This window comes from Haemorhous mexicanus, chromosome 2, assembly GCF_027477595.1.
Source record: "Haemorhous mexicanus isolate bHaeMex1 chromosome 2, bHaeMex1.pri, whole genome shotgun sequence".
NCBI classification, from domain to species: Eukaryota; Metazoa; Chordata; class Aves; order Passeriformes; family Fringillidae; genus Haemorhous; species Haemorhous mexicanus.
Genome location: NC_082342.1, coordinates 104,816,726 through 104,842,327, shown reverse-complemented (window position 1 = coordinate 104,842,327; position 25,602 = coordinate 104,816,726). Strand labels below are relative to the sequence as shown.

At 37.7% G+C, this 25,602-nt stretch overlaps 2 protein-coding genes across 6 annotated transcripts in view; one reads left to right on the top strand and one right to left on the bottom strand.

The window, feature by feature from the left end:
• Window positions 1-10,393, bottom strand: part of MOSPD2 (motile sperm domain containing 2) — a 32,350-nt gene extending 21,957 nt beyond the window's left edge. The window contains exons 1-4 of one of the 4 annotated variants that reach the window (XM_059839799.1): window positions 10,255-10,393; window positions 9,987-10,053; window positions 964-1,119; window positions 138-224 (exon numbers count right to left, since the gene is read on the bottom strand). In XM_059839799.1, coding sequence (XP_059695782.1) covers window positions 138-224; window positions 964-1,119; window positions 9,987-10,053; window positions 10,255-10,263 — 319 coding nt within the window. In that variant the 5' untranslated portion in view covers window positions 10,264-10,393. Of the gene's footprint in view, window positions 1-137; window positions 225-963; window positions 1,120-4,036; window positions 4,210-4,257; window positions 4,775-9,986; window positions 10,054-10,254 lie in introns of those variants that run through there. The other 3 variants (XM_059839800.1, XM_059839801.1, XM_059839802.1) reach the window with 3 other exon arrangements.
• Window positions 10,394-10,437: 44 nt separating this feature from the next.
• On the top strand, window positions 10,438-24,905 carry FANCB (FA complementation group B). 2 transcript variants are annotated; one of them, XM_059839798.1, is made up of 10 exons: window positions 10,438-10,803; window positions 11,358-11,961; window positions 12,052-12,395; window positions 13,383-13,535; window positions 14,055-14,147; window positions 18,489-18,617; window positions 19,482-19,648; window positions 21,726-22,180; window positions 22,999-23,236; window positions 24,344-24,905. In XM_059839798.1, the coding sequence occupies exons 2-10, from the start codon at window positions 11,463-11,465 to the stop codon at window positions 24,759-24,761; spliced, it is 2,496 nt and encodes an 831-aa protein (XP_059695781.1). In that variant the 5' UTR covers window positions 10,438-10,803; window positions 11,358-11,462; the 3' UTR covers window positions 24,762-24,905. The 2 variants fall into 2 exon arrangements, with proteins under 2 accessions (XP_059695781.1, XP_059695780.1); XM_059839797.1 differs by having other exon boundaries at window positions 11,358-12,395.
• Window positions 24,906-25,602: the final 697 nt, after the last annotated feature.

Genomic DNA, 25,602 nt, shown 5'->3' with positions numbered 1-25,602 from the left:
AATTACCTTTTTAAGTAAAAAACAGTAGCCAATATATACCTATGTCTGTTTTTTAAATGCTTATTTTTCAAGAAGATAAAATGCTGGAAAGAAAACAATGACCAAAGGCTGAAAATAGTCTATTCTGTATAACTTACATAACTTATAGCCCTCTTTATCGTATCCATGCAGAAAGAGAGCACCAATTTCAAATAACCATTTTGGAAGGACAGATTCTGACAAGTCTGCAAAACCAAATGAAATATTATTTCAGTAATCATATTAATAGTCACATTGTAACTTAACAGAAGTCACTAAAAATGGAAAAGTCTAGCAAAAACCCCCAAAAACATCTTTATAAGCCACTTTCCAAGGCCTTTATTAAACTAATGCAAATAGTAATTTCAAATTATCTCACTATCTTGTTCTCATGGTACAGAGTAGAATCTATTTATGAAGTATGAATAATCAAAAAAAAATCTACAGGAAAAAAATGCTGCAAATATTTTTTTCATATTTGAAGCCTCCCCACCATGCTCTACCCTTCAGAGTGTGAAGTCCTGTAGACAGAGTTCACCTTCAAAATATTTACACAGCACAAAAATGAGATCTTTTATTTAATGTACCAGACCAGTGCTATTACAATGAACAACACAGCCCTGTTTGTTGTGGGGTTTTTGCTATTTGCTTTTTTTCTAGAACTCTATGATGCAAAGAGACAAAGCAAGAGATAGCTGCGTTCCTTCCTTCCCCTTAAACACCCTCTCAATGGACATATGAAACCACAACAAAACTGAGACACTATTAGTCAACATAAAAAACAATACTTTTTCTCCTTTTTCCCTTTTTTGAAAGTTCTTGCTCAGCTCTCCGTGGTACTTGCAAACCTTCAAAAGGTTATTAATGAAACTACATATAGAGGTCAGTGGTAGTTCAAGAGGAAAGCAACACACACCTTCAAAATCACTGTATAACATAGCTTACCATTAACTGTGTATTCTTTCCTCCACTGAAAGCTTTCATCAATCATCTTTAACGTATCATCCACAACATCATGACGCCAAATCAAGTAGTTTTCAACCCATTTATCATCTTGCTGAAGTCTCTCCACATCTCTAGAATCATATTTATCTGATTTATCTAGGAAATAAATAAGTTAGTGTCTATAGCATTTGCTTCAGAAACGTGCAGAGATTTGTTAAGTGTACGTCTATAAGCATCTACTTGGTACATAGGATTTCTCTTGCAGTTTCAAATTTTAGGAAACAAAACACAGCATGATAAATTAATGAAAACCATTTATCTGCTGCCATGATATTTAGGGACACTACAACATTAGTCTCACAAAAAAAATATTTTCTGTGATCCTTATGCAACAGTAAAAACCAAGGTGCATTTGGGACAGTTGTAATTTTCTAAAACCAGTTTTCTGCAATTAACATTAATAAGTATATAGTATAGAATCTGTGTACTGATGGATGTATATAGTAAACATCACAAGTACATGCTTGAGTTCTCAGACTTATAGGTATCAGCATGTTAGACCATAAAATGTCTGAAAACAAATAAAAAATTCGTGGTTTTGAACATGCAGTACACATTATTGCATTAAACAAAACAGTTTTATTTAAAAAAAATTACAGTTTACACTTGTTATAAATTTTTACCCTACCCAAGAAAAACCTACATGCAACTCTAGAGTAGCACAAAAGCCTCCAAGGCTTCTTGTATCTTCTTGTATCACATTAGCAGTATGATAAGAGGCTTACATGCTTTTGGAAGTACTTCAGATTAAACAAGACTTGCTGCTGTTCTGGGTTTTTTTATTTTTAAATAGGAAAGTAAAACACAAATGCTAAATCTACTCTAGATACACTAAAACCAAAGCCTAGTTTTTAAATCAATGATCCTCTGTCTGAGAAATTGGTAAAAATAGAATGTAAATCAAGAGCCCATAATAGAAAAAGGCTTCTGAAAGCAACGGACACTTATACACATCTCTGCTAACTAATAAAAACCCATAAACTCTTAAACTATTCACTTAAATTCATGATTACCACAGAAAAAATTAAGACTGTTAATAAAAGAGATTTAATTGTCACATACTGGAAAGAACTGTTCCTCTGTCAATAGCAAACTGCTTTCAGAGCCATTTACATCTATCTAGAACTGTGATGGAATGGTTTGGCAATGTGTATTTCAGTCAGACAACTCTGAGGGAGGAGTTAAGAAAAGGACACCACTAAATTCTGCTAATATTTGTTGTTTTACTGGCCTAAATACAAAAATATGATCTATTTTACTTGTCTTTCAATTTATACTGTTTCCTGTTATAAATTACTCAATATAACTGCAAGAATATACCAATTTAAATGTGTCCATTCACTGAATTGTAGTTGCATTCCCCAATGCATCTCTTCACATCTGACTGCATCTCACATTCATCATCTACCATGCTTCCTTCTTCATTAGGCTTCAAATTTTTCCTTCCCTTAATCCCATTCCACTATTTCACTTTGTTCCTTAGATAACCCTAGAATTTAATCCCACTTTCCTTAATCTTAGTCCCCTACTTTCTTCTCTGCCCAAAAGCCTCTAATCCACTAAAATATTTTTAACTATTGAATTTCCTTTTCTCATCATTTCTATATTTGCACTGGACAGCTGATTTCCTATATTCTGAGCACAGTGAAGTGATCACTCAGCACCAAACTGAAGTGTTTCACTTCTCTGTGGCTCTAGAGGAACCACAGATGAACTGCAAAAATCCTGGGAGTGAAATTTTGTAGTCTCAACTGCTTATTTGAAATTTGTAATTCCCCCAATGATTTAGGAAGTTTTGTCTGAGAAAAGCTAGCAGTATACTTAGTTTTAAGTTAACTACTTCACCTTAGTTTGATAAACTCTTACACACACTGGCTTCCAGCTATGACTGACTGCAGTTAATGAGCCAAGTACTTTGCTGAGATCAGTCCCATGTGTATCTTATACAAATAAGGGATTAGGGTACTCTGTAATCAAAGAGAAAACCCACTACCAGGTAAAAACTAACAGGATAACACTTCACACCACTTTTTGAGGCTCTCTTTGCTTTCAGTATATGTCTGAGAGCACAACTGTCAAAATGAGAGAATTGTGCACCCTGTATAAAAGTGTAATTTAAAACCACTGACATACCATTACATGGAACAGACCTCAGAACACATTTCTCAGCCACTAACAAGTTTTCCCAAGCTGTGAACTTAGAGAATATTTTTAAGAACACAGACATTTAACTTTGTGAGTATTTTAAGAAAATGAAAGAGAAACAGAGAAAATGTTTAATCCAAACTTCCAACATCAATGGAAAGCAAGCTGCATTCAGTGATTAGGATAGTTGAAAAAGCATCTTTCCCTCTCTTCTGTAACTAAGTTCCCAACAAGACACAGATAATCTGAATTAACATACATGCTACAATATACCCTAAAACCAGGGGAAACAACTATTCAAATTCTACATCCACAAGTATTTGCAGAATGGCAGTATTTGAATCAGGTTAACTTGAGACTGACAGAACAGTACTGACTACTGAATACTATATGACTTTTACCTGCTTGATCCAATTCTTGCTACAAAATAAGTAAAATTCAGAATAAGAATGTGAATCCAAAACAAAGGTGTCTTATGTCACACACAAAAAGCAGAGTGATGTAAAATTGATGGAGCCCTTCCAAGAACCCAGTGATTGAAAATGTGTCAGTTCAGAGGAGGAATTCCTCTTCAAATCTGTACATGCTACATAATTCTACAGACATCTAGAAACTTGTTTTGAAAATATACTGTGAAATAATCAGAATGTTTCTATTTTAAATCATTCTTGGGACACTTGGGTGCAGTTACTGTATTATTAGAAACTTCTGGAATTAAATGAGAATTAGCTGAAAAAAAAAATAAGACCTTTGAGATTCTCAAAAAAGTTTAAATACATCCTGCACAACTAAGAGGCCCAAAAAGAAACAATATTTGAGGATTACCCATATGGAAATTCAGGTGGAACTATAAACTGAAGTAACTTACCTCAGACAATCTCCAAGCCTACCCATTTAGATACCTGTAACCATATACTGATGCTTTTCTCAGAGGAAAATTAGGTTCTTGCTTCTTCACACTTGCAGGACTGCCACTAGGATACCGAGACACTAAGTTTAGTCACCCTCACCTCAGGAAGAGAGACAGCTCTGTAATTGAGTCCAAAATGAACAGAATTTCCTAAGGTATTTGGAACACACAGCACTCACCCCAAAGGTAACACAAGGAACAGCACTAGCAGATATTTCTGTTCAGAAAGGGCTAGTGAAAACCACGTGTATGGCAGCAGTGCCAGACTTTTCTGTGCAACATTTCATAGTCCAGAGGCTTGGAAACCTGGTTGCTCCCTCAGCCCAAGACACTCAAACCTTTCTGTACCATAGAATAGTTCCACAGCCATGGAAGAGGCAAAACTGGGATGCTGCAATACTTTTCCATTGACGCAGGACACTGTAGAAACTAAGCAAGGCTCAGATCCAAAAAAGCAAGAAAAAGCGTAATCTGCCAAATTATAAATTACACATAAGGGAGTGGCAGTAACAAGGAGATGTGGCCATTATTAACCCTCTTTATTCCTTTAGCTGAAAGCTCTTCAGGAAAATTTGAGTGAACAAAACTGACCAGGTATTCAACCTTATTTTGAAAATAAGTCACTGGCATTTTATCATTGGGCATTTGAGGTCAAGAGAAAAGACTGGGAGAAGACAAAAGCTGTTTGAACAGCAACTTCTTATATTACTTGCCTTCCTTTTTTTTTTTTTTTTTTTTTTTTTTGCTTTAGTGAGGACTTCTGCCCTTTCCATGAGCACATTGAAACTCTACCACTTAATTACTATGTTTCAACATAAATAATCTTCTGTAACATCAGAGAACAGCTCTGAAAACAACTGCAGAATTACACAAAACTAGATGGACACAAATTTCACTGCAATACTTTCACTAAAAAATTTCATTAAGTTTTCTGAGGCACAAATTGTAAAATCCCTTTTCTTCATGTTACTCTTTTTTTCACTGCCATCCAATTTCCATGCCAGGAGCCTCCGGAGCAGGTCCAGTGGAGGGCTACAAAGAAGATTAAGGGACTGGAGCACCCCTCTAAGGAGAACAGGCTGAGAGAGCTGGGCCTCTTCAGCCTTGAGAAGAGATGACTGAGAGGAGACCTCATCAATGTCTGTCAGTATCTGCAGGGAGGTGGCAGAGGATGGGGCCAGACTCTTCTCAGTGGTGCCCAGCAACAAGGCAAGAGGCAATGGCAAAGACAGATGCTCAGGAAGTTCCACCTGAGTATGAGGGAGAACTTCTTCACGGTGTGGGACTGAGCCCTGCAACAGATTGCCCAGAGAGGGTGTGGAGTCATCCAAGGACTGACTGCATGCAAACCTGTGCCCTGTGCTCCAGGATGACCCTGCTTGAACAGGCTGGACCAGACAAGCCACTATGGCTCCTTCCAACTTGATCTATTCTGTGATTACCAGAACAGTGCTGGGCTGCTGTGTTTTCTTCTAGTGTTTATGCTTTAGGAAAAATAATACAAATTTGAGAATATTCAGCAGGAATATAGAAGAATAACTACAGGATGCAAAACTAGGCAGCACAGCTGAGTCACACACTAAATTAATCCAAAGAAGTTCAGAATTAAAAACCTGAATGACCTCTCCCTTCAAAAAAACCTCTTATCTAGAAAAGTAGTGCTACAGAACAAGCCATACATAAAGCTAAGTAGGGACAGCAACTGAATATCTTGTAATAGAGAACAAACCCAAAAACTGTATTATACAAAGCAGAGAGAAAAAAACCAACTTAGAAAAGTATGTCAAGTGTTACTTTACACAAAGAGATTCAACTGTCTTGAAGCTATTCCAGCCAAGAATTCTTGGTCTAAAATGGTCACAATCATTTCTCTGACTTTGACCAAAGACGACACCCATTTTAATTGGCTGTTGATGTCAAACATAAACTAAGTACAGTAACAATTCAGGTATGTGCCCTCAGTTGCTACATGAGAAAATCAGCAAGACTAGAAACAATTTAAGAAGGTCAGTAGCCATAAAGGGACAAGGGCAAGGAACAAACTGAACACTATTTGATCCAATAAGGAATTATTTCAATAACCTCAAGCAGCAATAACAAATATCTGCATTCACAAAGTGAGATAAACTTTTAGCAAAGCACTTTGTCACTGTCAGCGACAAAGACCACTTTCAATAAAAAGCTCAATCATTAATGTTACAGAGATTTTTATGAAAGTATGCTTCCCATCTTATCCTTTCACCAGTCTCAGCCTGAAAGCTAAGAACCAGGGGAAACAGACTTTTCAGAGCATAAAAAGACATGCAAGTATGCAAAACATTACTTTAAGAATCTTCTACAATAGTCTTACCACTGATTTTTAAGGGTGTCCCACATGTCTAAAAATTTATTTGCTATCAGCCCATGTGATTAACAAAACACCTTTGCTACTGGCTTAAAGAAAGTCATGGTGAAATTTAATCCTTTACATTGGAAGGATGGGAAACCCCTCTTGCAAAATCTTTTTTGAAAATTAAGATTTGCCTGAAGGAGAAAGGAAAAGGATATAAGTGGGGAGGGCCAGGAAATCACAGGCAATTAGAAACAGTTAATATACAAAACAAAATATGAACAAAACTAGCTTACTGAAAAAAAATCAAACAAGACTCGATTGTAAATAATTTCCACTGTAACATTAAAATAGAAAGTAATAGCCCAGAAATAAGAGCTAATTTTAGAAATGCTCTAAGGAATGGAAATTCACTATAGAAAAAGACATGCTTGTTTGCTAGAAAACATTGTTAGTGCCAGTCAGTGCTAGAAAAAAAATCTTTTGTTTTCATTGTTCCTTTCACCAGTAAAATCATTTACGTCACCAACTCTCACAAAGACTCTAAACAGGCAAAACAAAAATTAGGCCCAAAACCAGTGAAGACAAAGTGCTGTCTGCCTACCACATCAGACAGCACTTGCCAGTCTATTGGACTAACAGGGACACTATTGGAGATAAACCTTTTAAATACAAGGGTTTCATTATTGGGACATATATTCCTCACAAGCACTGAAGTTGTCTTTGGAATCCAGCTAGAAAGTTAACTGAAGAGGAAAAAACCACCACAAGACTTCAGTTAATAATAAATATTGTTTTGCAGATAAGATCTAACAGTGGCCAAGCTTTCTTTCTAGAACACTTCAATGGCCAAATTAGCTAAATAACTTCAGCAAGAAAGTTCTCCTACAAATTTTGGGAAAATGAACCAGTAAGGTTCTCTGACACTTTCACACTGTATCTGACTATCAAAAGCATCTTCTGATTTTGTCACATAAATGAAACAACTGTATAATTTAAAAAAAAACAGATTTATGGTGCTTCCAATTGCTGAACAGAACTCTTCCCACCTTGAAAATTATCAAGACCACAACATATTATTATTATAATAATTATAATACATGTTGGAATATTAGACTTTTCTGAATCAGCTATATAATGTATTTTTGTAGATTCTACTTTGATCTAAAAATTGTATTCTGCCAATAAATAATTTCAATGAAAAAGTAAGATTTCAAAGACCCTCTAGGTTTTCATTTCATAGCAAAAGTAAACATTACTGTAAAGGCCATCACAGCACTTTTGACCATTACTAAATCTTCCTGCATGAAGAGGTGTGGGAGGGAAACTAGTAACTATGAGTTACAGAATATGGGAGAATCACTTCATCTTTGATGATCAGAATTACTGTTTCTAGAATAACCAGTTACATTGTTTTCCCACAGGGAAAACAAAAAAGTGGCAGCATAACCTCCTGGAAAAAAAAAAACAAAACAAACACAACAAATACAACAAAAACCTCCTTGAAAACTTTTCTCCAACTTTAACACCTGCAGCTTACCTGTAAACAGAAAAAAGTTTGCTCTGTAGAGGCCCACATTCTATTACCACACTAAGCTTTACAGGAAGGATCAGCTTCTCAGTGTAGCCTGACAGTGCCCTTAGTTTTGAAAGCAGACTAAAATTCCTGGGCATGAAGCAGTCATTTGCACCTTTACACCCAAAGTCACAGGTTTGAGGGTGTCTGCATACATGCAGCCCCACATTCCTTTGATTAAGGAGCATAAAATAATATGTTTTAGAACCCACACAGTAAAGGCTGATAGACCAGTACAAAATTAAAATCCTGTGGTTTTCACTCTTGATTGTGGTCATGAGAACATTAATTTGCTTGTGGCATTCCTAAATTTGTGGCAGAATCTTAGCAACGCAAACTCAAAAAAGTCTTAATCCTATTTTCTTGAAAGGGCCAAGAGCCTAAAACCATAACCCAAAAATGGGCTTACTGAGAAAAAGTGTTCAAAATACTGCAAATAGGATTATAGCTTACCTTGCAACAGTATTCAGTTATTTAATGGCTGTATCAACCAGTCCAACAGAGACATCGTTACAACTAGAGAAACTTGGGGAATTCCAAGATTTTAAGCAGCAGATCAACAGAAAGAGTAATGACCCTTTTCCACAACCACTGTCCCAGAGCAGTCCTAGGCTTTCTGAAATAATTATTTATGAGTGTGACTCTGGGATAATAGAATACAAAGCAACTTGAATCACCCACCATATTAAAATATACACTAATTGAAAACATTAAGAGGCAGAAAAAGATATCTTTATGCACTTAGAAATATCAAATGGTAAAATAAGCTCTCTCTACTTCAAGACTTTCTAACAAATTTTGTCATCAGAAATAAAGGTCATCTCTAACCAAGGCCAAAGTAGTCTCCTTTATAAACGTTAGCAGAGCAACCATATGAGACAAAGTTGTACCACCCTCAAGACCTTCAAAGTTTTCCAACAGCATGTGCTAGCCCACTACAACGAAGAAGCACATAACCCTTACATAAAAGTGATAGATAGCAAGGTAACCTCAATAGTTCTGATCAAAAACATCAAAGCAAGGCATTTGTTTGCAGAACTGAGGCTCATATTAAAGGAGATGCAGGCAACACAGCTAGGGGACTTTCATTGTATTTGCACTAAAAATTGCACAGAAGTATGTTTTTAGTGGAAAGTCCCTACTAAATGAAACATATACAATGTTTCCCAATGCAACATACTGTTTACTACAATTGTTAGCAAAATCCACATTCCTCCAACATAAGCAATGCAAATCAACCTTGAAATAAAACGAAACCACTCTAGGCTTACTCCAGTCTTCCCTCTCCCCTAGGCATCCCCAGCATCTCCCGGCCCTCATTTACAAATTCAAATGCACCTGTACTTAAGAACTGAGTTGGACATGCAGCATGACCTTAATTATGGCCTGCATGAAATTCAAGTGCAAGTTACTCCAGAAAAACAACTCTTCCTTTGACAAACTCAGTGAGGTCAGAATGCCTCCATTCCCCCCTCCCTGACATGCTTTATGTTCAGAGAACACCAAGCACAGCAATGTCCCAGGCCACACTCTCCTGCCAGCCAAACACACCTGCAAGAGAAAAGGACCAAGAGCTTTGCCCCAACACAGCAACCCAGCACCGAGAGCCAGCACAGAAACAGAAGGGTACGGCTGTGCACCGTACCCTTCCATGGATTCAGACATCCAAACTGCACCAGGGCAAGTTCAGGTTGGACATGAGGAAGAAATTCTTAACACAAAGAGTGATCAGATATTCGCATGGGCTGCCCAGGGAGGTGGCAGTCACCGTCCCTGGAGGTGTTTAAGAAAAGACTGGATGTGGCACTCAGGGCCGTGGGCTGGCTGACAGGTGCTCAGTCACAGGTTGGCCTCGAACATCTCGGAGGCCTTTTTCCGACCCAGTCGATTCTGTGAAAAAGCACAGACGTTCCCAGACCTGGGAAAGCAGGATACCCAGAGCTCCGAGAGGATAAGTGACAGCGGACCTGCCCCAGAGCCCGCACCCACCGCCCCCCGCTCACCTGGCAGGTACTCCGCCTCGAAACGCCGCCGGGTCTCGCTTATCAGCGCCCCCTTATCCTGTCGCTGCTGAAAGGAAACATGGAACAGGAGGGCCGTGAAAGGAAGGGTAAGGCCGGGGCCCCAGACAGCCCCAGACCCTCACCTGTACGGCAGGCCCAGGCCACCCGCCCCACCAGACCACCAACGCCGAGCGGCTGTGGGCAGCGGCTGGGGAGAGGACACCCGTCAGGCGGGCAGGAAGGCAGCAGCAAAGGGGCAGGGACTCACCTCAGCCATGATCCAGCGCGTCCACCCGCGCCGCCCGCACTGAGGCGGCTCCGGCAGCGCGAGGAGCGGCGGGAAAAGGGGATGGAGCGGCGCCCGGGGGGCGGGGCCTCAGCAAGACCCGTGCCCGGCAGGCCCCGCCCGGCCCCGCCCGGCCCCGCCCCTCGCGGTGGCCCCGCCCCCGACCGCGCTCCCGTCATGCTCCCCGCGGCGGGAGCTTCGCAGTGGCCCCGCCGGCCGGGAATCGCAGCACTGCCTCAAGGGGCCGCGCCGGCCGGGAACCGCGGCACTGCCCGTACGGCTGGGAACTTTGGCACGGCTTCAAGGGGCCCCGCCGGCCGGGAACCGCGGCACTGCTCCGGTGGGAACGGCCCGGCCCGGCCCGGCCCTGCCCGAAGAGGCCCCGCCGGGCACCGCGTCACGGCTTTGCCGGCGCGGAGCCCGCGGTCGCTGCCCTTGCCTGTACCCGGTCTCTGTGCGGGAGCGGGCGGTATCGCGGCCTGAGCTGGGCGAGGGGCGTCGCTGCGGGTCCTGCAAGTTGAATGAAGCTTGGTGAGACGGCTGCGGTTCCCTCGGGGTCTCCGGGGCCTTCTCTGGGCGTGGAGGGAGGGAGGGAAATGACTTGGCCGCAAAATGACTGGATGGTTCTTCAGAGAACTTTCTCCTTCGAGGCCTTATAATTTTAACAGAAAATAAATTATAGCTGTTAACAACCACTACACCCGAGAGAAGGCTCTTGAATTTCACAACTCAAAGCACAGTTACTTTTCAGTCTGCTCAGTATATTTGTGGCTTCTTCAATAGAATCACACGAATTGTGAGTGTGTGGCTTGATTTCTCTCCATTTATATTACACTGTGGAGTGGTTGAATTCATAACACAGAATTCATACTTTGGTAAAGAAACATTTCTGAAATGTTTCTGTTACTTAAATCTCTCAGTACAAAGTTGTTTAACTTCATTATTAATCTGTGAGATTAAAGCACATACTGGCTTCATTCTCAAATTTTTCTGTGTTATTGCTTTGCAATGATGGTTATTCTTAAAGCTCAGTTCATCTCATCCCAAAACAATTTAATTTTTTTTTTCTTATTTGCTTTTTGTAGATGGAAAATGTCCAGAAAGGTTAAAATTTCCACAAAGAAATAAGCCTGACAGAAATAGGGACACATGATTTTCTTGTAGAGGAATATACATAAAGGTAAATCAAGATGCTTCTGGGTGAGCAAGATCAATTCTTGTCCTACAATGGTGAAGTCCTTGTGTTTCAGTTGTCAAATCCAAAGCATGCAGAGGAAGCTGATGATAAAACAGTGAATTTATGTGTCAGAAGAATGGTGTTCAACAGAGACACTAAGCTGTTTGTTCAGAAGTCTTCTGGAGCATTCAGCATGCGAGCCAGTCACTCAAAAATTGAAATGGTTTGTTGTAGCTGCACAACAGATTCCAGAACAGGGATTATTCTTCCCTGCATTTTGATGAAGAACCAAAAGCAGAACAGTATCAAATACTTTTTATTGTTGCTTCACCGTTCGAACCAGTTTGAGCCATCCTTTTATTTCAAATTGGATTATGAGCTGAAAGAAGACATCAGGTTGTTTGCTGGCCCATCATTGTTGTGGAGACATGCCAACAAGCTGTTCTACATCTCTTCCAACACCTGCGTGGTTCAAAGTGCTCCAGTTCATCTTTCTTGTGTGGTGTGGACAGGTGAAATTGTGGGTGAAGGCACGGTTGTCTTAGGGATAAGAACTGCTTGCCTGCCAGAGACCAAAGACCCAGATGGGTTTTCTGTTTCAGACAGAGCCATCTGGGGCAGTGAGTTCTTTGGATATGCAATTCAATCACAGAAGTTTCTGAGTGGCACCTGCTTCATGCCTCATGCCTACAGCAGAGTGGTGTCTTCAGTCTACGTCTGCAGGAGTGAGAGGTTGAGGAAACAGCACCGAATATCACTTGTTGCCATAACCCACAAGAGCCAGCTCATTTGGTTCCAAAATGGTGCCCCTAAAGGTGTTTGTGAGCTTCCTTACGAAAAGCCATGTTCGGTAAAACCGGCTCTAACCAGCAGCAGTGATTTGCTATTTGCTGTGTCTTTTGCCTCTGGAAATAGCTGTGTTGTACAGAGGAGAGACAGCTTACAGGTACTGTTGGCTTTAAACAGCTGCATTTTACTGTGGTCTTTTTTCTATATATTGTCTTATTGAAAGCCCTGCAACTAAAAACCTGCATGTTGAAGTTCTTTAGATTTCTTGTTTGTTTATTATTGTTGCTGCTGGTATAATAACCTGTCCAAAGTATGACATTGTTTTACTTATATTGTTTGCTTGTATATCTGAAAATTAAGCTAGTATTCTCTCCTTTAGTAATACATTTATGAATCTGACCAAAGCTTCTGTTGCTAATTGAAGACTGCAGTAGTGTGAAAACTTGAAGTTGTTAGGCAGTTATGAGTGTGCCTGGATGATTTGTGTTAGAAGCAACCTCATATCATTGCAAAGTATAAACTGCTCAGTGAAACATCAAAGCTTTTTGAGTCTTAATTCCTAATAACAAAATGTTGTTTCTAGAAAATGTTATTTTATGAAAATGACAGGAAAAGGCCTTGCTATTGCTTCTTAAAATTAGGAGAGATTAAGTTTCTACTATGTTTTTGTAATAGTCTGACAGGAAGAGTTTTATAAGTCAGGAAATAAAAATTTGTGCTATTTAGTTGCTGGCACTATTATAAAAAATTGTCTTTAACTTTCAAACATAGTTAAGTCTCTTGTGGAACAAAGATATTTCTCAATATCAAAGATACAGTGCTTTTAACTTATCTTCAAGTATTACTGCTTCTAAATGTTACAGCATTCAGCTGTTCAGCTGTTTGAATACACTGAAAAGTTGTAACTTGTACTCTGTAACCTGTAATCTGGAAAGTGATCTTTAAAGAGAAATGGCTAATTTTTCCCAGTGTTACATAGGCTCTAAATGATGGGGTGAGAGTGAGAGCTTGAAACTTCTAAATATTATTGTATTTCACACAACTGAATAGGCTCTCTCTCAATAGAAAGCAAGCTTCACCAAAATGAAATCTCAAATACAAGATTTATTCTAATAAATGTGTTTTAAAACCTCCTCTACTGTAGGTGGCTTCCAAATGGCAAAAAGTGAAGTGTGTTCTGGTGGATGATTTTATTGGCTCTGGAAGTGAGCAGCTGTTACTGCTTTTTAAGGATGACTCCAATACAGACGTGTTAAATACATTCAAAATAACAGATCTTGGGGAGGTCAACTATGCAGTAAGTTGAGCTTGTCTTTTCTCAGCTACTCAGTCTGTGCTTACTAAATTAAGAAAATCTTAACAAATCATTAAAGTATTGATGCAAAGTAAAATTGGATGTGTGCTGTGAAATGCCCTGAAGTTTGAATACAGTATTCCCTGCTGTAATCTTAAATTATCTGAAGACGTTATTTTGCTTCTGTGATTGTATCAACATTCTGTTGGGAAATTATTGCAGCTGAAAATGCTTTACATACATAATAGTTTTGCCGCAATGGTTACCTTTTGGCTAAGAACCCTTAATTTAATTAAGGCCATAGTGCTGGTTAATTATCTTCTCATAATTGGGTCTTTCCATTATGTACTATCAAATTCTAATTGCTTTCAGAAAATAGGATTTTGCTTTTAAAAGACATAGTGTGATTCTCCTGGCTTGTTGTATTTTCTTCCAGATTTTTATAATGCTGTGTAATGGCCTGTACCTTACTTTCAGCGTTTTAATTCATTCAGAGTTTTGATTTGTATTTTTCTCTTTTAGGGTGGTATCAATTATAAACATGATGTTCCTGCTGCAGAAGGATTGCAAGAGAATGGTTTGCTTACTGTCCGAGCCCTTGAAACAAGATTACAGGTTTGTACTCAACAGTTCTGCCTCCATGTTTTCTGTAAATTACTGTTCTGTATCATTGCATTATCTAGAGGGTGAGGCTAATGATACTGTTATTATTGAAGAAGTGGTTCAGGGAAAAGGTCAACATGGTTAAGTATTTTTACTTGAATCAGTAGTAATCTGTGTTTCAGGTCTCTCAGTTGTTATAAGTGCATTTAGGTAATTGTAGTGGTCTAACTTAATTTTAATTAAAAGTTTGAGATAATGCTGAAGCTGTCTTATCAGAGCTCCATAGCAGTTGTTTTACTCATGTTTAAATACCAGCTTTAAAAAATAGAAAGGTTTGCTTCTTTTGCTCCCCATTACATAAAGAACTTTCAGGTCACATAGTGGCAGGTTCCCAGTAAGTGCATTTGCACAATTGGTGACAGTGGTTATTTCACCACCTCTGATGTTCATGGTCCTGTTACTAATGGTTTTATAAGGATAGTTTTGAGATGTACTATAGATAAAGCTAAAATGTATCCTCCTTTTAACTAGAATCATTTACAAGACAAACTGGGGGAAGCTTGGTCATTTCCCATGCAACATACTCACCAGTGTGAGTGCTTTTGCAGTGTGTATGTTAGCCTCTATCAAATGGGGAATAATTGACAAATAGGAAGATCATTTAAGGAAAAAAGGCTTTAGGGGAGAACATGAATTTCATACTGAGTCAAGGATGTGAGGCTATTGTTAATTTGCTAAGTGTGCTTTAAAGACTAGATATGAGGTAATTATTCATGTCACTTGAGAATTAGTGAAAACAAAGTAGGATATTGTGGCAGTTTTATTTCCAGGCTTTAAAAATGAAGCAAATGAATTGGTAATAGTTTATCAGTCAATAAATAAATAGAAGGAGGACAGATTAGGAAAAGACTGAAAAAGAAAAGACTTTTCTAGTTCTAATGACAAACAAGATATCTAAAGTACATCATCCAAAAGATAAAAGCTGTTTGGAGAACAGTGGACAAAATGTTTTTTTCCCTCCTAGAAGGCCAAGAAAATAGAGGCTGGATTAATTTTGAAGACCTCTTGAGGTCCCTTCCAATCCTACATTTTTACAGCTTGCATGTTATGTTGACTTTAACAGAAGTGCAGTCTTTCTTCCAAATCTTTTTCTGTTTCTGCATTTTTTCTTTTTAGACAGTCATATTTTAAAACTGACTTCACTGCTGCATTCTTGCCCTACTCATTACATTACTTTCCTCTTCTCCAAAGCAGAAAGTAGTTTCTGTTTCTTATTGGCTGTTCCTTCCACGAATCTAATGAGCTTGTCCACCCTGCCATGGACAGCTGTACCTTCTATGTTCCATACTTTGTTCTTTCAATACACCAACTGGCTTCCAGCTGTAGAGCTCTGTGAATATGTGTCAGGATGAAATGAATTATCTAGTTTGCACTTGCTACTGGTTCTGCTGAAAACAAGCCACCGGTTGTATATTTTATCTATTGTGTGCTGATACAGTTCTTACAGACACAGAATCCTTCCCAAGACCTAACATTTCTGTGCTTTTAGATCTTTTTAATCTCTAATTTTCAAAGCCATGTGCTAGCACAAGCATTGGAAGCAGTTGGAAATATACTGTGTTTTAATGCTGTAAATTTTTGAAGTTGTCAAGCTTATGAATTTGGAAATAGGTGCAGATATTTCTTTTTAACCTCACTGTTGCTAACTTCTTGAAATCCCCATTGTTCTGTATTATATTTGCTGAACAGTGAAGTACTCTTGCTGGTTTTTATAATCTGATATATAATTGAATTTCAAGGATGCTTGTTTTGAAGCAATACTGCATGGGTTCTGCTTAGCTTGGGAGTTTTCAAAGGTTATTTAGTCTTGAAGTGGTGCCTCTTGATATTTATCATCAAAATTCAGGTGTTCTAGAAATTTGCAATCAAATCAAGTTTTTACAGTCTCCATGGAATCTTGTGTTTTAGAGCAAGATAAAATAGCAGATGCAGCCCTTTTGCATCCTTATTGCTTAATCCTTGTTTTACATCTGCACAGCTGTTTTCTTAACCACGTGAGAACTTTGGCAGGAATGAATTATAATCCACTGGATAAGTAAGTTGTGTTTAAATTATACGTAGTAGTATATATATAAATTGCATTTTGCAGGCAGTGAAATTGAAAAATAGATCAGCTTGAGCAATTTTGAATTGTTCTATATTTATTTTATATACACTATTTGGGGCCTGAATCCAGCCTTTTCTCCTTTGAATTTTTTTTTTACTTGTGTTTTGGTATCTTCTGAAGAAGACATTCTTTGGCAGAGTACTGCAGCTCCATTGCAACAGCTGAGGTTACAGGGTTTCTCATGGTTTTAGTTGATTGTTTTGGCAGAAATAAAGAAGTGTCTTTATGTCCACTGGTCTGTTCTTCCCTCCATTACTTGGCAGTAATGGGGGGAAGACTGTTAATTCTGGGTTTACTCACAGCTCTATTGTCTTTGGCTCTGGACTGACTTGTTATTATGTTCATGTTCATTTTCTCTTCTAAGGTGATCTACTTTCATTTTCTTAGTTTCACAGCACAAAACTTGTAACTCCTGCTGATGCTTGTAGTGCAGTACATCTTGGCATACAGCAGGAAGGATGTGCCTGTCACTTGTGACAGAGGGGAACACAACTCAGTCTTGGGTTTGCTATGTGATGAAATTCAGGTCTTTTTCTTGTGCTTTAGGAGGAAAAAGGGCTTGCAAAAGCCAGACTGGCTAGCAAGGATACAGCAGTGAATGTTTGGCCATTTTTACTGTTTCCACATCTGTGCTTCCCCATTTGCTTTCTGGTTCTCAATTGTTTATTCAGGAGTTGGCTTCAGTGGGAGTAAATGATGGCTTAGTGTTCTGATGACCTAAATTAGGAAGATATTGCAGACTCATCTTTATTTTCATCTCCTGAGTCAAGTCTGTCCCTGGATTATTGCTCGGAATCTGGTGCTTGGATTCACAGTTGAATAGGTGACAATTCTTTTGCAAAACTTTTCCTGAGAGTGCTGTTGGTCTAAATGTCCTCTGCCATTGCAGCTTGAGCAGAGGACATCACTTTACTTACAAGAGCTGCTTTTTTATTCAGGCTTTTAATGGATTTATATGTGTTATGTATTTGTGTTGGAACCCTGGATGCTGGGAATTTTAAACTTTCTGTGCTTAAAGGCACAGACCCACAACAGAGCGCTGCATTTGACCCGAGGCTGTGAAGAAAATTGATTCCAAAATTGATTGATAGTGCTGGGATTATAGTGTGTAGTTGGTTAGAAGTGTGTAATATCACAGGATGGAAGACTTAAGAGTTTGGGATTTTAGAATATAGAAATAAATATGAAGCAAGAGGGAGGTTTTAGGGTAGAGACAGATTGTTCTTCTTTACCTTCTTCTTCATGGGTTTGGATGATGTTTTGTAATTGGACAGAAAAGTCTGCATTGCTGGCTTCCAGGGATCAGTTATTGGGTGAAAAGGGAAAATAATCTAGGTGTCGTTCCTTAATTGGATAGTTTAGTCTTAAAAGACCTTGTAACAAGAGATAGTTAGCCATTTTGTGCCCTGCTAATGAAAAGCTGCTGAACTCGTGGTGGTGAGACTGTTTCACTGATAAGAAATAACAAACACTTGAGTCTGAACACGCACTACTGTCTCAAGTGCCTTCAGTCCAGACCCAGAGAAATCAATATGTTTGGGGGGGTTTTCTAAGGGGATGGGGAAGAGGAAAGTTTGGTTTTGCATTCCAAAGTTTGGCTCTCTCCTTGAGAGACTTGGACTTCTCAGGATGTTCCTTTCCAGATAATAGCTTTTGAGGAGCTTTCTTAAAACCTGAGAAGCTGACATAATTTTTTTTTCTTATTGCTTGGTTTGTGGGTTTTTTTGGTTGGTTTGCCTTGGTTGGTTTTTTGGGGGATTTTTTTTCATTGTGTTTTTTTAACAGAGATACAGCCAACTGTGTCTGCTTGTATATCTGTCAACTCTTCAATATATTTAATTGACCGATAATCAATACAAATCTTGAGAAGAAGATGAAACTGCTATCCATGAAAAAGTGAAGCAGGGTTAATAATGAAAGATATCACTCAGAAATATATATATGGAAATATAGCTGAATATCTATGTAATTTGATTAAGTTTACCTTAATATTCATCTTTAACTCTAGGTTTCATATTGAAAGACCAAGATTCTGAGATTCATATTTTAACAACAGAGTAGCATGACTTGAACATTTTTTGAAATGCTATTTGTGATTTTTGCATGAAAATGGAAAGCTGAAAAGATATTTTGATAGCTTTAATATATTTTCTTATGTGCAGTAGTCTAATGATTATCTTTTACAGGCTGGTTGGACTTCTGTTCGAGAGCTGCAGCAGCATTTAAGACTCCAAAAGAGGGTTATTCTTGAGTCTTGCAGAGCATTAATAGATCTTGTTGAAGGAAGAACCCATATTCTACCAAACTCAAAAGAGGTAAAATGCAGCAGATGGGCCAGATCACTTCTGAATTCTGCCAAGCCATTTGCAGAGGATGCTGCCCTCAACCACTTAGCCCTTTTGCCTGTAGGGGTTGCCACTATCAAAACTCATTAATCTGCTATTTAAGTCTGGTTCATTTTCTTAACTTGCCAATATATTTAGTTAGGAGTAAATTTAATTGTTTCTACTTGAAATTGATGTGCACAATACCTCCTGACAACTGAGTGGTATGGAGGAGTAACCTCTTACAGAGTTAGTGACAAACACGAGGGGAGTGTACAGTTCTGATTGCCACAATTGCCTAGGTATTGAATATCTGTCTGTAATCTCACATGTTACAAAAAGGGAGTTGTCATAGAACTAAGTGAGCAAAATTGATTTTTATAATGGGGGCAGAGTGATCTGTGGGCTGAGAAGGTGATGGAGGTTGGGAAAATCCTATTTTAATATGTTGCTCAAAAGAAACCTAATTTAATTGAAATGGAGATGATCTCTTTCACTTACTGTTGTGACATTTTTAAGTTTTCTGGGTTTGCACAACCAAATATTGAGCAATTAAATACAATAATATAAATTCTAGCACCTTAAATCTTTGGAAAATTAATTGTATGACAGGTCAAGATTTTAACATGTTTACAAGGAGAGAATAAGTTTTACTTTACATGATGATATAATGTGTTTTAAGAAAATTCAATTCTATTTATTGTAGAGAATAAACTAGTTTATATATATCTTTCATTTTATGTATCTTAAAAACTCTTCCAGCAGTCACTTGTGGTAAAACACAAAGTAATGCAGTATTAAAAAACAACCAAAACCTCTGCTTAATTTATCTAAAACCCCACATTTTTCTGTAAGGAAGGCCTTGTCTCTCTCTGGGATGATGTAGAAAATCCTCCTGACTCTCTTAGTAAAGAGACATCATCGGCATCTGAAGTCCCAGAGCACTTCACAGAGGAATTGTGGCAGCGTGTTGTGGGTGACAGCCTGGTAGTTGGAGTAAAGCTAACTGAGTCATTTTATTTGTGAGTATATACACTTATCCCATAATTTCATTGGTAGTTTTATAGAAAATGAATATGTAGGTTAAGCTCTGCAGTAAATTTGAACTTTCTCATGTTGAACATGTGCATATAAAGTGTTTCAAATGTGTCTTTGTCAATATTTTTGCTACTGGTTGCTTGCTCTCTAGCACTGAGCAGAAAAATACATTATACAGCCAGAAATCAGTTGTGTGAGTATAATTGCAACATTACTGGAGACTTTTTGTAAAAGAGTCTTCTTTGACAAAAATGATGGCTCTTTGTATTCCATGTTGACATAGCAATGCTGACATCATCAGTATGTGCTGTAAATAACGGTCTGTCTTAGCTTGGTTCCTGATGCTTTACTGTTAGCTACTTGCCATTCCTCATTGATTTGCTTCAAGAAGCACAAAAGAAAATATATTAAATTCTCTTACTAATTAATTAATACTTAGCTTTTGAATTGAACTCTTCTAGTGAAGTACCTAAGGAAAATGCTTGCACAGCTTGTATTTTGTGTAAATTATGTGGAACAATCAACCATGCAATACTTAAACCTTCAAAATAATTTGGTTGGGTTTTATATCATCTTTAAAATTATTTGTTCCATTTATTTTAATGACTCAGTTCTACTTGTAAATACTACTTATGCCACTTTCCCTTACAGAGAGGGAACTAAGTTGAAACAGTGTGAAAAAAGAGGATTACGTAAAATATAGAATTACAACATGAGTTGTGTAATGTAAACTTTGATGGAGCAGAACTTATATTTTGACCCATGTTCCCACAGGCAGTGTAGCTGAGGCTGTGTTAGGCTGAGCTCAAAGACTGCTGATGCCACTGGAAATCATTCAGGTGGCTATGAGGGAGCTGACCTGTTAGGCCCTCTGGCCATTCTGCTGGAGCTGTGGCTGTATTCTTCCTCAACTGCCAGATTGCTGTAACTTTACAAGAAAGTTAACCTCATCCTCTTGACAGCCTCTCTTATGAGCCACTGAGGCAAAAGATTGTTTTTTGCCTTTTTAGTGTGCTTCTTTTAGCTTTGATGATGATGCCTTTGCTTTTCTTTTTTTTTTTTTTTTTTAAGTGAAATGCTTTATTCCTTTATAACTTCAGAAATCTTCAGCAGATTTTAAAAACCAGCAGCAATCTAGCCCTCTCCCCCATTTTAACAGTTGAGAAAAGATCTGTGAAGAAGCCATTTGTCAAGATTACCTGACAGGCCAGCAGCAGAACCTGGGTCTTCTGAGCTCCAGTTCAGTACTGTGTACAACAACCTGTGTTTGTGGAGAAAAGAACTTGCTTTATCTCCAACCCCAGCACTGGGGTTTATTGATTGTTTTTGTGCTTCCTACTAATGCAAGATTGCAGTGATATCATAGATTGATTTATGAGGTGGTGATACTTCTCTGTAAAGAAAATTAGACATTCATAAGACTTTCAAATGTCACTGACATCTTGAGATTGAATTGATTGACAGAATAATATATTCATTGAGAGAGGATCTGGAGCAGTAATATTAGGATTTCATTGAAAGAGCCCTGTGTTGAATAAATAAAGAACTTAATACATTTCAGGAAATTGCTGCATGTTCAAGGTAATAGTATCTTAAACCTTTTATTTTATTCTACATTCAATTTTGTTTGAATATCCATAAAAATATAGAGTATTTGAAGACCTTCTAGTCTTCAAAAGGGCAGAATTGATATTTTCTGCAGTTTTTTCTTAAATAGAAAGTCAAATCTTTAAAAAAAAAATCCATAAATGTCATAGAGTATCTTTATACGTTATGTAGACTTTTCTGAATTAAACATCTAGATTCTTTTGGTTGAAATGAGGTGTCTAACTCCTAGAAGCTCTTCAAAAGTTCAGTCCACATTTTGAAAAATCTTTATACTTGGTTTATATGAAACAGTCATGTGAAGGACTTAGCCTCTTAGCCAAGTCTATGACTTAATCTGGAATAGTATTGGAATTTATGTCTTAAATGTCTGTATACCTCTGCAGAGTTGTGGTTATTTGTCAGAAGGCAGAAATGTGAACTGGGAGTGCAGTCATATTGTATGGATTTTCACAGGTCACTGAGTGATGTCAGTTTATCCCTAGTGATGGATCAAGACTTCTCTTCAATTTCTCCGATTATCAAGTGTCAAAGTAAAATCATTAAGCTGAACAAAGCCTTCTCAGCATTGGCAGTCTCCTCAAGTCAAATTGAACCTCCTCCAAAAAAGATGAAATTGGATTTGCATAGCAAGAATGATCTGAGAAAAGAATTTCCTAAAAGATCTTCAAGGATTCAGCTGGATGGAGCAAAGACAGTCACTGCTGTCACCAGCCTTCCACCACTACTGGCATTTCATCGTGTGTGCTGTGTAGTTCTTCTGCATGCCAGGAAGCAAAACCATCAGAATGATGGTTTACAGCAGAGCAAAAAGATTACTGTACTCTGTGGGAAAATTTTGTTAAGTCTGGAAGATATTTCAAGTGGCAGATATTCAATAAAGATGCTGAGGGATAATAGTTACTGTACAGGTAAATGGATTTATATACTTTGGATTTATAAATATATATATATTTAATTCTTCTGTTTACTCTAGGTGGTACCCAGCTAGTTTCTCTCTGAACACAAGCTGCACAGACTTTTAGGGAATTAAAACTGGGTGAAATAGGAGCTGGAACATTTTTCAAACTGGAAAAAATGTTTTATGAGTTGATGTAAGGTTTTTCTAGCATTGGTGATGAAGGGTATCTAGAAAGGATAATTTTGAAGATAAGTTTGAATATAGAATGCTGAAGCCTATGTTTATTCTATAAATAAGATACTCTAATTAGATACAGAAGTTTTTTTCTGACATACCATTACCTCTTAAGTAATACCAAAGTAATTGAAGCTCTTCCTCATCTACACATATATTAAGGTAATTTATTTTCATTTATTTCAATATTCCTGATTGAATTGATTTTGAGCTGGGCTTTTGCTCAGGTAATGAAATATCTTTTTTATTGTTTGCAATGAATTTTAATTTTTCTTCCTTTAATGCTGTGTCACTGCTAAAGCCAACATGTCATCTTACTATCACAGGCTATTAATAGTCTTCTTTTGGCAAGGTGATGTTTATCTTAAGAGCTTTCATTGTACTGGTGGTGCCCCATTAATCAACTGTTTTACTTGACAGAAGTAGGGACAAGAATTTAGGTGAGAAGAAAATTCCCAAAGAATGCCTGAAGTCAGGTGCAAATCCTTCACAATAAAACTGGGAATATGAGCCAAAAATCAAAGTTCATTTAATGCTTGCAGCATGATAAAAATACTTAGTTCAAATACCTTTTTCTACTGTATTTTCTTACAGGTTCCATGGAAGATATACTTGCTGTCCTTGCAGTGTCTGTCAGATTCTCCTTTCAGATTGTGTCTTGTGACTGCACATTGACTCCAGTCAGTTCATGGTTACTGGGAGAAATGGAGTGCACACCATTTAAGGAATGCCAGGACAGCATATTCTGTCATAAAGCAGGAAATATCCATGGTACAGTTTTTAATTGGGCCCAAAAAAATCCATTTGAAGGAGCTCTAACAATATTTTGCAGGTAAAATCACTTGAAGAGCATAGCTTATATTCATCTTCTATACACCCTTTTTTATCTTTCTGCTGTTTCCTACTGGTACCATAAGCAGCAGCCAAAATCATAACCACTGGACTGCCAATATGATAATATGGTAACAGTCACCAATAACAGACCTGTTTTCAGATCAGAACTATGGCAGAACCTGAACTGAGTTGTTTCATTTTGTCTAGGTTGGAACATTGAATTACAAATCAGTCTAGTCTCCATTAATACCTTCTTGGTACTATTCCTTCTCTTCATTTTGCTGCATCTTAATTTTATATTATTTTTTTTCTCACATTAGTCTTACTATAATGAGTTATTTGTAAATTTTTTCTTCCATGTGTGGTAATTTAAAAAAAACCCTTCGATATTAAATATTAATATATTAATATTAAAACAAAAAACAACAAAACCACAAACCCCAAGTTAAATTAAATTTATCACTAGGTAATTTTTTAGATTAGTGTTGCAATATTAATGTACTCTCATTTTGTACATGTTTCTGCTATGGTTATTTCCTATCTACCATGATTATGAAAAGGAAATAATCTGAAGAGTCTGACTGGTGTCCTTTCTTATGCAGATTCTTGGACAAATATTTCCTAAGCCAGGTTAGGCAAGTCAGTAATGCTGCCACAATTTATGACTTAGCTGGATAAGGCTTATAACATAAAAAGTACTTCTGGGATATTGACAAATGTTGCTGTTTCGAAGAGTTCAAGCTAAAAAATAAAAAAGAAAAGGTGTAGCTGGTAAGAATATTTTGTAGTGAGGTTCAGTCTTTTCCTCAAATTAGGAGTTGATTTTCTCTATGTAAGAGGAAAGACTGAAGTGTTTAAGCAATCAATCAGTAGAATTGTAAGACTTTTTGTTCCTTTTGAAAAGTGATTTTACTCTTTACAATTCAGTTTTGACCCCATTTTGTTAATAGTTACTGAGCCCCATGTTTATGGGCTGTGATTGCATTTTCTGTATCTTTATTCCTGTGTTTGGATTGATCTGTTATCTGGCTAGAATATTTCTGTGATAGGTGGAAACTACAGAGAATATACTTTTTTTGACACCATCATAATTTTGTTTTTACAGAAATCTGACTGTCTTGTTCCAGTGCCTTCACAGCCTCACTAGAGTTCTCCCTCCAGGCTGCAGTGTAAAACTCCTGAGAGGAAGCAAAGCAGCACTTAATGAACAGTTAGCACTGGCTCTGGAAAAGGAAATGCTCACCTTGAAGAAGTCTCTTTTCTTAAAAGAAACTAAAGCTGGAAACAGCTTGACATGGGGGAATGAGTCTGGCAAGAAAATCAGCAAAGCTCCTCTGACTTCTTTACTGGACACTGAGGAAGGAGTCCAGCAATTCAGAAAGAAGCTTCAGAAAGAGCGGGAAGAGAGTGTGCAGAGTTTGAACCAAACACTGAACGGTGCCCTGTACCAGAAAACTGCTTTGAAAATAGCAGAAGCTCAGCTCAGTTCAGATATGATTGTGTGGAGACTGGCCAAGTCCTAGAAACTATTGACTAAATTTATTTTGAAAAAAATTTTATTAAAGTGATACCATTAAATATTTATATTTTCATGGGTACTTATACTACTTTGTATTCTATAGCATTTCTGTGTTGTTTCTACAGATAAATACTGGTAATTTAATTGATGACTACTGGAAGAATTTAATATTAAGATTGAGTCATTATTTTGTTACAGATTTTGAAAATATATTTTTAAGGTATTTTCTAATAATTCCTACTCCAAAATCATAATTCTTGGATTGTAAAAGAACTATTTTAGAAAAAAAGTGAATGTGTGTACTCTTGAAAATATTCTGTTGAACTTGAAAGATGACTGTTTATACAGGTAAAATGTAAGCCTTTTTTAGAAATCTTAAAGCAGGTATAGAAAGGATTTAAGTTATGCAACCAAATGTAATTCATAATTTGAGTATAGAGTTTGACAAATTCAAAGAGACAGTTTATCTTCACATGTCAAACCTTTTAAATAACTTCTAGTGATACCACTTGAGGAACAAAACTCTGTACCTTTGAGCCCTATCTTCTGGAGTCCACCCTCACATTTATGAAGTATTTATTGGAGGTGGAGAACCAGATCAGACCTCTTAACCAAATTCCAGGAACTCATGAAGATTCATTACATGATAAAGCCTGCTTCAGGTTTGAGAGGTCCATTCCCATGCACTTTAGTGGTAAGGCTAGTCTCACTGGTAAATCCTGGCCTTCCTTGGATGTTAACCTAGCTTCAGTGTCAGAAGATTGGCTTACTCAATCCCAGAGTCAGATGATTGTCTGCTGATGCTAGCTGCTCAGTGGTTTTGCCTTATCTCAAGTAGTTTAAAT

Excerpts from the sequence above, each read along its gene's own strand:
- FANCB (XM_059839797.1), top strand. The coding sequence starts at position 11,463 with ATGCTTCTGGGTGAGCAAGATCAATTCTTGTCCTACAATGGTGAAGTC. Across the intron at positions 14,148-18,488 it reads CCCTTGAAACAAGATTACAG|GCTGGTTGGACTTCTGTTCG; the intron begins GTTTGTACTCAA and ends TATCTTTTACAG. Across the intron at positions 18,618-19,481 it reads TTCTACCAAACTCAAAAGAG|GAAGGCCTTGTCTCTCTCTG; the intron begins GTAAAATGCAGC and ends TTTTTCTGTAAG.